This window comes from Xyrauchen texanus, chromosome 29 (genome assembly GCF_025860055.1).
Source record: "Xyrauchen texanus isolate HMW12.3.18 chromosome 29, RBS_HiC_50CHRs, whole genome shotgun sequence".
Lineage (NCBI taxonomy): Eukaryota > Metazoa > Chordata > Actinopteri > Cypriniformes > Catostomidae > Xyrauchen > Xyrauchen texanus.
In genome coordinates, this window is record NC_068304.1 from 17,080,655 (window position 1) to 17,094,026 (window position 13,372).

The 13,372-nt window shown below is 39.4% G+C and overlaps 1 protein-coding gene across 4 annotated transcripts in view; it reads right to left on the reverse strand.

The window, feature by feature from the left end:
• Nucleotides 1–1,142: 1,142 nt before the first annotated feature.
• Nucleotides 1,143–13,372, reverse strand: part of ppfibp1b (PPFIA binding protein 1b) — a 51,107-nt gene continuing 38,877 nt past the window's right edge. For all 4 annotated transcript variants that reach the window (XM_052096767.1, XM_052096766.1, XM_052096765.1 and 1 more), the window contains 12 exons: nt 12,943–13,114; nt 11,406–11,547; nt 9,149–9,280; nt 8,555–8,705; nt 5,797–5,908; nt 5,542–5,630; nt 5,064–5,186; nt 4,848–4,973; nt 3,084–3,272; nt 2,588–2,755; nt 2,378–2,443; nt 1,143–2,285 (listed from right to left, as the gene is read on the reverse strand). In XM_052096767.1, coding sequence (XP_051952727.1) covers nt 2,199–2,285; nt 2,378–2,443; nt 2,588–2,755; nt 3,084–3,272; nt 4,848–4,973; nt 5,064–5,186; nt 5,542–5,630; nt 5,797–5,908; nt 8,555–8,705; nt 9,149–9,280; nt 11,406–11,547; nt 12,943–13,114 — 1,557 coding nt within the window. In that variant the 3' untranslated portion in view covers nt 1,143–2,198. The remainder of the gene's footprint in view (nt 2,286–2,377; nt 2,444–2,587; nt 2,756–3,083; nt 3,273–4,847; nt 4,974–5,063; nt 5,187–5,541; nt 5,631–5,796; nt 5,909–8,554; nt 8,706–9,148; nt 9,281–11,405; nt 11,548–12,942; nt 13,115–13,372) is intronic.

Sequence of the window (13,372 nt, forward strand, 5' to 3'; positions counted from 1 at the left end):
AATGAAGCATCTTTTTATTCGCATGACGGATGAACAATCTCTGAAATTATTAGATTCAAAATATTATACAATTTAGTGTAGAAATACATCTAATAAGTAAAAAAACAAAAGAACAAAAACAAAACAAGTCTTGAGATTTGAATGCGATTCATTTGAGGCTTAGCGAGCCCTCGTGCGCCCCCTGCAGGAAGACAACACAAAGAAAGAAAGGGTTATTCACTTTAACTGTTTGTTTCTAAGAACTTGGTGTAGGAGGGAACTCCATGCAAGTCGAACGCAAAGTTTAAAATTTGACGCATGATAATGAAACAATTTTCGGGACAAATGATAATGATGTATGAAAACTGAGAGGACAATCATAGGCTTTAAAATACTATGCAACGCGGTACAATAACCAACTATTTAGGTTGTCCGAGAGATGGCGTTGATCACTTCGCCATCAGGATTCATCCATAAATAATCGTAACTATCAATTAATTAATTGTCACATTAGACAACAGTCTAAAAGTGTCAGAAAGTGTCATCTTTTTGCACTACTCGATTACAAATGTGTACTGTCTCTTACTGTGCCTATTGTCCTGTTCCTTTTAGTAATTTATTGTACTGTCCTGTAATTTTTGCACACGTTTGCACGTGCACTTTATATAGGTATGTTATTTAGTGTGTAGTCTCATGTGGTTCTGTGTTTGTCCAATGTTGAATGATTTATGTAGCACCATGGTCCTGGAGGAACGTTGTCTCGTTTCACTGTGTACTGTACATGGTTGAACGACAATAAAAACCACTTGACACTACTTCAAAGTTACCATATTTTTGTAACGTATTGTATTTTAACAATGGTACATTTCAGTAAGTGTGTATTCGAAGTGCACTCGAAGATTAAGCTCATTTATCTGTTATATCACATACAACTACATTCTTGTAAGACTTCATTTCTTTTTCAATCCTAAAACTGAATAGAAGATGTACAACACAACTGGTTTCTATGCTCCAAGTGAGCTGTGAACGTTTAATGGGAGGGGCAAGCTCAGAAGTGACACCAGTATTACTCCAGTGAAGTTGGTTGTGATTGTAAAATAATATGATTCGTGTGACTGGTTGACACCAGTGTACAAAAAAAAGACACTGCATGCCTTTTCACGGTTTTATATTTCAGAACTTTATTCCCCTTTTAAATGTGTAAAAGTCAACAAAGTACAAGCATGTAATGCTGAAATGGTTATGAGTGGCACAATATATTTTTAAATAAATTTTCAGTCACTTACCAATTTTGTGCACATGCCAGTATTGCATTAAATATTCATGCCTGCATGATGGCATTTCCATAAAGAACATTACTGATATCCTTTAAGTACTGCAGCAATGTAAAAATAATTCACACTTTACTTTCATCAAAATAATGCAAAATATTTTGCTAATATTATTCCAAATTAGACTTAAATAACATGCAAATGCAAATTTACACACTGTGTGTAAAATACAATGTACAGAGTTTTGCATGCAAATGCATTAAGCATATGCCATATCAAGGAGTGTAATGTCTTGTTAAACCATGACTAAAAACAAGCAAAAAAACAAACAAACAAACAACTAGACCGTTAGTGTCATTATATGCTCAGGACTGCACCTGGATCATTTGAGAATATCAAATTTAATGCTTTAAAATATTTTCATTATTGGCAGTGTACAACTATTACTTAATAAAATATATCTTTGATTTTGACTGAAAGTGTCATTGTGCTCTTTTGCCATCATAACAACTAGGACAAACATAATTTAGGCTGGCTGATAATAAGAAATGCACATGTCTCCAATGACCCGCAAACTACAAGTAGGACTGCCATTCATTTTTGTTAGAAGTCACATCATATCAGTTCAGTTCACAAAACAACTTTATCCACTAACATTCTGTTAAAAAATAATAGGGCAGACTTTATTCCATCTACCTTCAGGAGACAAGAGACCATTTTCATATGTATTATTTTTTTTTTTTCTTAAAGTACTAAATAAAAGACAATATAATGTGACAAATACTTTAAAAGTGTGAGTTCTGATGAGTTGACATGAGTGGTTCTGATTGATATATTTGGCATTTTGAGAAAGAGGCATGTGTGTGTGGAGGTGTTGGCAAAGGAATTGGCACAGTCACTTCCGATTAAAGCAGCAGCGCTAGGGGTGAGACTGGCCCTGCAGTGCCCTCACACATTGGAGTCATTATTCTTCACACTGGCATTGGGGAATGATGTGGACATCACCTTAAAGAACTCATCCTCCTTCAGCATACTCTGAGCACAAAACAGAATGCCTTGTTTAGGCTTCAGGACACTACTGTACATAAAGGAATGCATGTCAGATCAGATATGCATCTGCTTGTTACCGTTAAGTTGTTGATGCCCTCAGAGAAAGCTCCAATTTGCCTCACTGTCCCTTCAGAGTCCTCCATCTGTGCCAAAGCAAACACAAAGTGAAACATATGTCTTGATCACCAGACAGCCATGTTGCCGTACAAAGATAAAGCAAAGTAAATACGGTCGATTTCGAACCATCCGTCCGTCCATCATGAAACTGAATGCCTCCATAACTCTACCTGATCAAGTCGATCAAGTTCATCATCGTAGATCTGGAGCTCCATGCCTCTGTAGCCCTTCTGGAAGCTTCGTCCTTTGGGCATCTCCACGTCCATGGGACAGACATACTCTTCGTTGTCCTCTTGCTTCTTTTTCCTTCCAAATCCACCAAATGCCAGCTTATGGGGCTAAATGAGGTGTAGACATAAAAATGAAGCCATAAGTAATTTCAAAGTGCCAACATATACTGTATATCTTGTGCCAGTTAGATAGTGTGACACGGCGGAGGGCAGGCCCTTATCAGGCTAATCAAGCCTCTGAGAGGGATAAAGGCCGACTGCGGATGGTGGTGCGACAGAGAGAGAAAGATTACGGGCAGCTGTCCGTCCTGTGTGTGTGTTTGTGTCTTTTGGTTTATTTCTTCATTAAACTATTATTTATATTGTCAAGCCGGTTCTCGCCGCCTCCTTTCCATTGTTCGCTTTACAGATAGCCTGGTCATGTTTTGCATCATACCTTGACTTTAGCAGTGGCAGTGAGTAAAGTGTAGTCTGGGTTCTCTAGACACTCTTGCTTAAGCTGCTGGGCCTCAGAACCCACCAGCAGGTTAAAGTGAGTGGCCAGATGCCGTCGCAACAGAGTCTTATTGGGGGGGATGTTTAGCAGCAGAGCCATTGTCTCCACATTAAAGCAAGGTTCCAGCACCTGAAACGTAGAATAAAAAGTTATTCACTTGATAAAAGTCAAACTTTACTATTCTTTTCTTAAAACAGAGACATCGATGGGCTCAGGATAATCAAGTTTTCTCTTAACATGATTTGGCCAGTAGATTCCAGTCCATTCCCAACATGTTAATTTACTTTTATCCAAAACAAGTTACTGTATATTAATGACAGGGACCTTACCACAGAGCAATCTGGGACTAAACCAACAACCTTTCAGGTACCGACCAAGATGTTTAACCTCTTCCACCCTGGTGGATCTCATGGCTGCTGCCGTCAATTTTTCACACCCAAATTTAAAGCTCACCTTACACACATACAGTGGACAAATTGCATCATATTGGTCTCATTTTACAGAAACCCCCCAATTTTTAAGAAAAAAATCCAATAATTCATAAATAATATTGTACACGTTAATGAAACTTTGATGAACACGTTAATGAAACTTTTTTGTATCTTCATAAGTCTGGGAACATGTAATTCCTGTTCTTTTTGCCTTATCTCCCTGCAAAAAGCCTTATTTCATTTCACTAGATGGCAGCGCTCCGTTCATCAAGGTAAGTACTCACACGTGCGCTCGCCCATAGACAACAAGTGTATATTTAGAGCTCATAGACTATCCTCAGTGTTTCATTGAATATCTCGAATTCTGAGTTGCCTAGAAGTTCAATCTTGGTGTCGTTGGAAAGCGGACATCTTTGCAATGATGCATAATATTTCTTGGGTCCTGGCATTCATGTGGATGTTACTTTGCTAATATTGTTGCAGACAACGTATACCCCTTCATGGCAATGTTATTCCCTGATGTCAGTGACCTCTTTTAGAAGGATAATGCGCCCTGCCACACTGCAAAAATTGTTCAGGAATGGTTTGAGGAACATGACAAAGAGTTCAAGGTGTTAACTTGGCCTCCAAATTCCCCAGATCTCAATTCGATTGAGCATCTATTTGATGTGCCGGACCAACAAGTCCGATCCATGAAAGCCCCACCTCGCAAGTTACAGGACTTAAAGGATCTGCTGCTAATGTCTTGGTGCCAGATATCACATGACACCTCCAGAGGTCTTGTGGCATGAGGGGGACCTACATGATATTAGGCAGGTGGCTTTAATGTTGTGGCTGATAGGTGTATGTGCCTTAACGGTTTAAATTATTAACCAACATACAATAAATAATAATATTTGTCTTCAATATGATCATATTCCATATCAAAATGTAATAATCGGCATTTTCGATTTAACAAAATTATTTACGGCATTCAAACTAAAAGCAAAGACATCATTTTAGCAGTATGAGAATTTTATTCACTTCTCCTTTCACCAACAGTAGTCCATGCATAGCGGTGGTGGAAATGTGATCTGTTCTTCCTGTTATATCGTATATGGTGGTCTTGATCAGGGACTTTTATTTTGTAATCCTAAATTTATTATGTGCTTATTACACCTGGTACCAGGTCCGCAGAGTTGAAGAGATTAACCGCTAAAATACACAACTCAAAATGAATGAACCAAACCGATACAACTTTTATCTTCTCTCTCATTATTCAGTTTTTTCTTACCATCAGCCCCCCTTGAACACCACTGCCCCTCAGGTTGGGTGCGTACTCAGCCAGGTCCACGGACCGCAGCCACTCCATCACACGGTGGTTAGTCCATTGAGAGATCTCAGCTGGACTTGCATTGTTCTAAAACAACATTGAGCATGAGGTTTACCAGTAATAATGAGCAATAATGACATAATAGCACAGATTAGAGCCTGGGGTTCCAAAGCCAACCTCATCCGAAGGTCTTCGGCGCAGACAGTTGGGGTCATAGTTGTTGAGCCGTAACACCTGGATGGCTCTCTTAATACTGAGGTGATGCAGAACACTGCCCACTTTCAAAGATAACAGGTCATCCTATTCAGCACGAGCAAGGAAGGAAAACATAATTAAAATACTTAGTCAGCTCCAACAAGTGTTACTTTGTTGGTTTCTTTTTAAAAAAAAAACTCAATGGCTTTATTAATTAGTACACACTCATTTCATCTTATTATATTTATTTCTGGTTTAACATTTTACAGTCAGAGATTAAAGGAACATTCCAGCATTTGTGTCTATGGGGCAACCATTGTGCACTTTTGCCCAAGAGAATTCTGTTGTAAGTTAATTTCTGGTAATCCACAGCATGCAACAGATACTGTTGATACAGCTTAACCTGACAAATTGCTTTAAAAGACTGTCATTAAATGTCTAAATATGAAATGAGACTGACCACTGTCATATAATGAAGCATTCGTCCATCTACGCGTCCCTCATCAAACTGAGTCTTGTATTGCGGGAGACCAATATCATCAAGCCACCCTAAAACAGAAAGAGATCATTAAATAATATTTAATCCTTGAAGTAATTAAGTAACAAATAATTTGATCTGATATATTTTGCCTGGACATGGTCAATCTGTAAATCAACAAGCAAACACAAAGGTTCCATGCATAATATCGAAAGCAAATAAACATCCATTCCTCACTTGTCACCCAGTGGTAGTCTAGTTTGCCTTTGTCATCATCCTCCTCTGAACCCAGTGCTTGCAGGGCAAGCTGGAGTTTCTTCCTGTGGAGAGGGTGTTTTATCCTCATCTCCTGCATAGAGATGGCAGAACACAGTTATTAATAGTTCTAATAATATAACCTACCAGTCAAACATTTGGGCTTACCTATTCTTTCTTTATTATAGCTATTTTATCAAGTATACTTTTTGAACAGTTTTGAAGGAGTTACCATGTTTTCTTGGCAATTACTAAGTTTACATGGGCACCAGAAAGCAGTTTATTGCAAAAAAGTGCCATTACCGTTGACATGCTCTGTATAAGCGGCGTACACTTTACTCCCGTATACATGAGGGGAGTAAAGTGTACGCCGCTTATACAGAGCATGTCAACGGTAATGGCACTGTATGTATATGAGGTATACATACTATTTCAGTAAGCATCTTTCTTCACAGCAATATAATTTACCCGTGACACTTTTGTAAATAACAAATATGACGAAGACTTTGCCATTTTATTCTTTCCAGATATTCTAAAATTATTGCCATGTTTATTTCCATCGTGACCTGCAGTGGAATTGCGCTGCAATAGTGGGGTTTCCTCTTACGTAAAACATAGGGATTCCCCCAATATACAAGCGCATATACACGAACGTGAGGGACAGTTGATATTTTACATTGGTGTGTATTAATGGGCATAACATTGTATGTGATTTTCCCACTGTACTTCTAGAAATATTTAATTCTTTCCGCTGTGTTGACATGTTGATGGGCTCCATTCTATGACGTTTGTTATCCGGTCTGTTCACGCACATGAGCATACCTCAAAAACCTGTAAGAGTGCCGCTTCTGCATTTACATGGCCACATAAGCAGTGTTCTCCTGGAGAAAAAATGTGTGTTAAATAAAAATCCATTCCTTAAATGGTGTAAGGAAAACAGCGTTCTTGTTTACGTGATGTTTCAGAACGCCGCTTTCTCTCAAAAACCCTGGAACAAATATAGAAAGTGCATGTATATGTGGTCACTGTTGGCTGTTTTTCCTTCACTATCTGGTCCAAATGCTTGAAATTAGAGTTATTTCGGGGAAAAATAAATTGTGCCTATATTTGAAATTTACAAAACTATTCTTTTCTCCCAATTTAAAATAAAAATGCTAGTTTTGAGTTTACTTATTTTTGTCCACAAAAGTATTTTGTGTGCATAAGATGAAGCATTTTAGTCAAGAGTGTACAAAGGTTTGGCTGGTAGTGTATAAATAACTTGCATATATTTGTCTACAAAACCAATTTCAAGCATTTAAGCATAAGATCAATAATTTAGATCAAAAGCTTTTTAAGATTATGAGAAATGCTGTTGTCAAGTGTATCTGAATAGTGCATGAATAACTTGTATAGGCAACACTGACTCTGCCATTAAGGTAATCATGCAAATAGATTTTAAAGGATTTAGGATCCTAATCCCTGTAAATGATGCATGATACTCATCCATAATAAGCCTACTACATTAGACCATTTACACCTGGTATTAAGATTAGTTTTTGGTGATCTGATCACATGTGGTCAGCGCTGAATACAGGTCTAAACGGGGTCTAAAAGGTTTTGAGATTGGATCGCAAAATCCACATACGAATGTGGTCAAAAATGCATGTGACCCCAATCGCATTTGATGTGTAAATGCTAATCCATCCCGAATGCATTCTGGCAGCAGCAAAGCGCCACCTCTCAGCTGTCAATCAACTGCTGTGCTAAAACAGATTGTTAACATTGTAGGCTGTGAGCGGTTTAAAAAGGAAATAACCGTCCAATCAAAAAACGGATACAAACATAAACACGAGAACTTCACGGATCTTTTTCAGTGAGTCTGATATCAACATGCAGGGACATATGAGAAGAACGAACATCTGCAGCTCAGGTTACTTTACAGGTAATACACTAAAATAATGGACAATTCTGATCAAAATGTTGCTTTTGAGCTTAGATAAAATTTCAGCAGCATCTGGGAGAATTAGCAAATCTTTTGAGAATCTTTTTGGTCTTTGTTACGCTTTAATGTCATGCACACACTGACATATTGATTGATGTATGTTGTTACGAAACAGGGTCCCTCCCCTCCAAATCCGAACACAAGTGGTCACAGGACACCCGAGACACATCATAATACCATGATGCGACCTGTTGAAATGGAATGCCAGCCATTTCAGGATTGCATTGGACCTTTGCACAGCGGGTCCCAAAAGTTGAGATCACCAGTCAAAATGCTACTATTTTGTATTTTTCTTATACAAAAGTTTTCATAACAAATTATATTATCAGTATAACAATTTGAGTGAAAAGTCAAATAAATTAATTTCTTAGTATTTCGTATGCCCCTCTTTACTTTAATAACAGCATGCACTTGAGCTGACATGGACTCCACAGGTTTGTGAAAAACTGTTGATCTATTTTACCCAGCAGGTTTTAAATATGTTCCAAAGAGCATTTTATGCACTTCACTAGAAGCAAGTAAATCAGACCTTTTTTACAAAGGAGATAAATTAGAATTTAATTAGTGACCTAGAAATAGTGCAAAAATCTTACATATTTGTTATTCATTTTACATCATAATTTTACTTTAAATTATTCAAAATCCTAAAATTTTATTTATTTCTCAGTTTAAGTGAAAAAGTCCCAGATATTTCATGTGGTTTCAGAATTTTGGATGTTACCATACACTGTCTTATTCTGAGTAAAAATAACTCACTCTTTCCAGATCTTGCTGGGAGGCCTGCAGGAGCGTCTGGCCGGAGGAGATCCACTGTTTTGCCAGACTCACGTATAACCCAAGCCCCTGCTCTTGCATCCAATCACACACCTGCTCCCGGGACCAGCGCGCAAATGGCGCATCCAACTCACTGAACCACGCAAACACAAACAGATCTTTAGAAAAATGTATAACCTTTTTATAAGAAAAAAAGAAAGAAAAATAAGGTATTTAAAAAAGCTGAACAGTTGTGATAATCTAATACAGTGTTTTCAGCCCTTATAACATAGCTCTCTAGAATACTTCATTCTGATTGGTTAAATCAAGGCTTTCCGCAGTCAGATATATTTGAAGAATGACCACAAATTGACCATTGTCCCAGGCAGCCAATTTCCTACCTGTAAAAGCTAAACGTGATTGTGAACATGAGACAAAATAGGCAGGAAAAAGATGTTTGGCTGAGGAACAGTATATGCTATTTTTTTCCCAAAGGAACTACATATACTACAAACATTTAATTCTGGCAACATATAAATTAGCTCTTAATGAGGACTAAACCTACAAACCAACATTCCGTGCTCTGTGATTACTGACCTGTTGGTGTTCTGCAGGTCACGAGACCAGCCCAGTCTTGGACCAGCTGTGGCTCTGACTCCTCCCCGTTTAAACTCATTCTCAGATAGATTATCATCCAGGTTAAATGTCGTTGATTGACTCCTTTTGAGCCTTTAGATGAGAGGAGAAAGTCTTTAGTAGATTTGCTAAGTACAAATATATTGATATTATATAAGTGAATTAACTGAACATATTGTGCATGCTGTAAATTATTGACAAAGTCTTCAACATTAAAGAACTGCACATTTAACAAATAAACAAAAAAATGTAAAATATGATATTGTTAAATGGCAAGTTTCACAAATATTTAGTGTGAGATTCTATAAACAATATGCTGTTCATCCAAAAAATCCTTTACATTTTAAGTGTGTAATTTCTGCGTCATTAGTGCCACCAAACGGAATTACAAAAAAACATTGTTTTTAAACAGTTTTCCGAATACACACCCCATTTGCTGTTGATTGAACCAACAGACAGTTAAGCCCCCAACTCAACATTGGTTGGGCAGCTCAAACAAACCTTTGTAGCGCCACACTAAATCTGTCTAGGGATATGTGGAGCGGAGGGGGGCGGAGCAGGGCTAGAATGTTGCACGCCCGCTCCCCAATCGGCCTGATGGGGCGCGCGAGAGATAAAGGCATCCGGTTCGAGAGAGAGAGAGAATTACGGGCATGTCTGTCACATGCGTGTTTATGTTTGTGTGTTTTGGTTTAAGTTTTCATAAAATTATTATTTATATTGACAAGCCGGTTCTCGCCGCCTCCTTGCCCATCTTAACCCGCTTACATTGGTGCCAAAACCCGGGAAGGAGGAGGGATGCCTGTTGCAGAGTCCTCGACACTGCCGTCCACCCGGGGAGCGCCGCTGCCATCTGCCGGGTGATGGCGTAGCCCGACCGCCCGGATGCGGGGAATGCTTTGCTCCGTCCGCGGGGCGAGTGGGGACTGGATTCCCCGACCTCCTGGAGCGATGGAGCCGCTGCCAGGGGCGGAGGAGTGCCCTGCCATCCCCCAGAAACGCGGAGGGGTCGAGGGAAGACCGCCGTCCGCGAGGGGAGGATGGAAGTAACTCCCCGATCGCCTGGAGCGGTAAGGCCACTGCCAGGGGTGGAGGAATATCCCCAGGTGCTATATGTTATGCCGGTGGCACCCAGGCCTGAGGTAACACAGGGAGGAGTGTGGAGCGGAGGGGGGCGGGGCCAGGCTAGAATGTCGCAAGCCCGGTCCCCAATCGGCCTGATGGGGCATGCGAGGGAAAAAGGCGGTTCGAGAGAGAGAGAATTACGGGCATGTCCGTCACATGTGTGTTTATGTTTGTGTGTTTTGGTTTAAGTTTTCATTACATTATTATTTATATTGACAAGCCGGTTCTTGCCTCCTCCTTGGCCATCTTAACCCACTTACAGGATAGTTTTTTTAACATTGTGATTTTATGGTTAAAATGCATAATATTTACTGGGAAAGTCTTGTATATATACTAGGAAAGTCTTGAATATCTTTTACGTTTTTGTAAAAAAAAAAGGTTTACATTTTTTTAAAATAACAATTGTATCTTTTTTTGCAGTTCACCAAAACAGTCCTGCAGTGTCACTAATGAATTAAAAAAAGTACAAATATTCCATGTAGTCAAAGTAATATGAGGTAAAAAATTAAAAAGTAGTACATTTATGGGTAAAAAATGTATAATTTTTGGTTGGGGCCTGGGTAGCTCAGAGAGTATTGACGATGACTACCACCCCTGGAGTCGCGAGTTCGAATCCAGGGCATGCTGAGAGACTCAAGTCAGGTCTTCTAAGCAACCAATTGGCCCAGTTGCTAGGTATGGTAGAGTCACATGGGTTAACCTCCTCGTGGTCACTATGTGTGGTTCTTGCTCTCTGTGGGGCACATGGTGAGTTGTGATTGGATGCTGTGGAGAACAGCGTGTGCCTCCACACGCACTACGTCTCCGCAGTAATGCACTCAAAAAGCCAAGTGATCAGACACGTGGACTGACGGTTTCAGAAACGGAGGCAACTGAGATTCATCCTCTGTCACCCGGATAGAGGTGAGTCACAATGCCACCACGAGGACTTAGAGTGGGAATTGGGCATTCCAAATTGAGGAGAAATGGGGAGAAAAAAGTTTTTTGCTTGAAATTTTGCTTTAAATCTAAGATAGGAAATGTGCTAGCCATTAAATATAACACAGAATTGTCCTAAAACGACAATATTGCAGATCTGTTTCTTCATACTCACTTTCCAAAGAGTGCTTTGATTCCCTTTGACTTTTTCTTGCCCTCGGGGGAAGTGGGGAGAGTGTGTGTGCTGTCGCTGGTAGTTGACCTCTGCGGCACGCCTGCTAGATCCAGATGGTCAGTGCCTTCCCGCTCAGCCTCAGCTGTGCAAACAAACACATACGCAAGAAAAGAGAAAGTCCTGTTGTCACCACAGAAAACGACACTACCCACAATACCATGCTGTCCTAGGACAGTCTGCATGGTCAGCCGAGCATCAAATAAACCAAGGATTATGGGAAGGGAGAATGAACAAGGCAGTCATTCTGTTGGAGACCAGAGCAGTAAAAATGTCAAGACAAACAGCAACTGCAAAGAAAATAAAGTCCTAAAATGACAGTGTTTTCCTTGAACTCCTGGAATAAGCATCATGGGGGCAGATGATTTATCGTCTGGACTTAAGAAACAACTGGACAGGGTTTATTATTTTAGGGGTGGAACCATAGGAGACAGAACAAAGTCACATGCAGACAAGCAAGTAAACACAACAGAACTAATAACAACTCTGTAATTAAATGGCACACTAAATCCAGCCTGAAAACACACTGTTACAGTATTATAAATGTGAGGGGCATGTAAAGAACTTTCACTGTCACAACTGTCAATGTGTAAATCATTAAGTCATTTACTCATACTCATGTTATTCCAAACCCGTATAGCTTTCTACCTTGGAACAAAAAATAGACGTATTAATCAGAATGGCAGCCTATAGATTCAATACAAGTGAATGATGACTGAGGTTGTCAGTAAGATCTCCTTTTGTGTTCCACAGAGAAAAGAAAGTCACACAGGTCTGGAAAAACATGAAGGGGAGTAAATGATGACCGAATTGTAATTTTTCAGTGAGTAAACAGAAAATAAGAAATTCTGAAGACTTTGCTGGTCACTCTTTTCCATAAAATTAAAATGAACGTGGACTGGAGCATTCAAGCTTCCAAAAACAAAAAAACAAAAACCATGAAGTTTCATAAAAGTGGTCTATATGAATTCTATGCTATATTCCAAGCCATCTGATGCCATTCAATAACATTGGGTGAGAAGCAGATTAAAGTTGGTGAGTAAATAATAAAATTTTTGGGCTGAACTATTTATTCCAGTCTATTTGAAACCGTAAAAGAAAGGGTTACTTGGAGTAGGCATTCAATGAGGGGAGGTTTTGTCTTTGAAAAAAAAAAAAAAAAGACACACAGAGGACACATCCAGTTGTTGCTTATCTTTCTCCAGTGAGGCCATATTCAAGGTCTAGTCTGTAAAGTGGTGTCTGTACTGTACCTAGCATTGGACTTCTTGCACTACGGCCTCGGTCTTCGTATGAAAAATAACATGCATGTGTCATCACCACAGTACAGAAAGGAAACAGAGTGAAGAGGTGCACACACACACACACACACACACACACACACACACACACACACACACACACACACACACACAGCCAAGGGATTTGAGTGTGATACTCATAATATCATGCATATCATGTAAAATTAAGATAATCATACCCAGATTTGGCGCACTGGCAGTCCTCTTGCCACTTTTAATCTTAAAGAATCCCCGTCCAAAGGAAGATCTGGCTTTCCTGGTGCCAAAGCTGTCATCCTCAGCAGTACGAGAGGAGGTTGGGGATGTGGGTGGTAGAGTTGTTATCTTGTTGAACTCATCAAATGCTTTGCTCTACAAGAGCAAGAGGAACCATTTAATGAACTCTGTCTCAACACCAAGAACTCGTGTGTAACACAAGGACTGCATGTAAGTACTATGTTCATATCAAGAAAATAAATTATAAACACTAAAGGCATGAAAGACGTACATTTTGTGGACCTTTAAAGAGTAAAAAAGCAGGTCTGAACCACTGTGATGCAACTTATTACAAAATGTTATGATTTAAGGAATAGTTCACCAAAAATGAAAATTCTCTCATCATTTACTCAC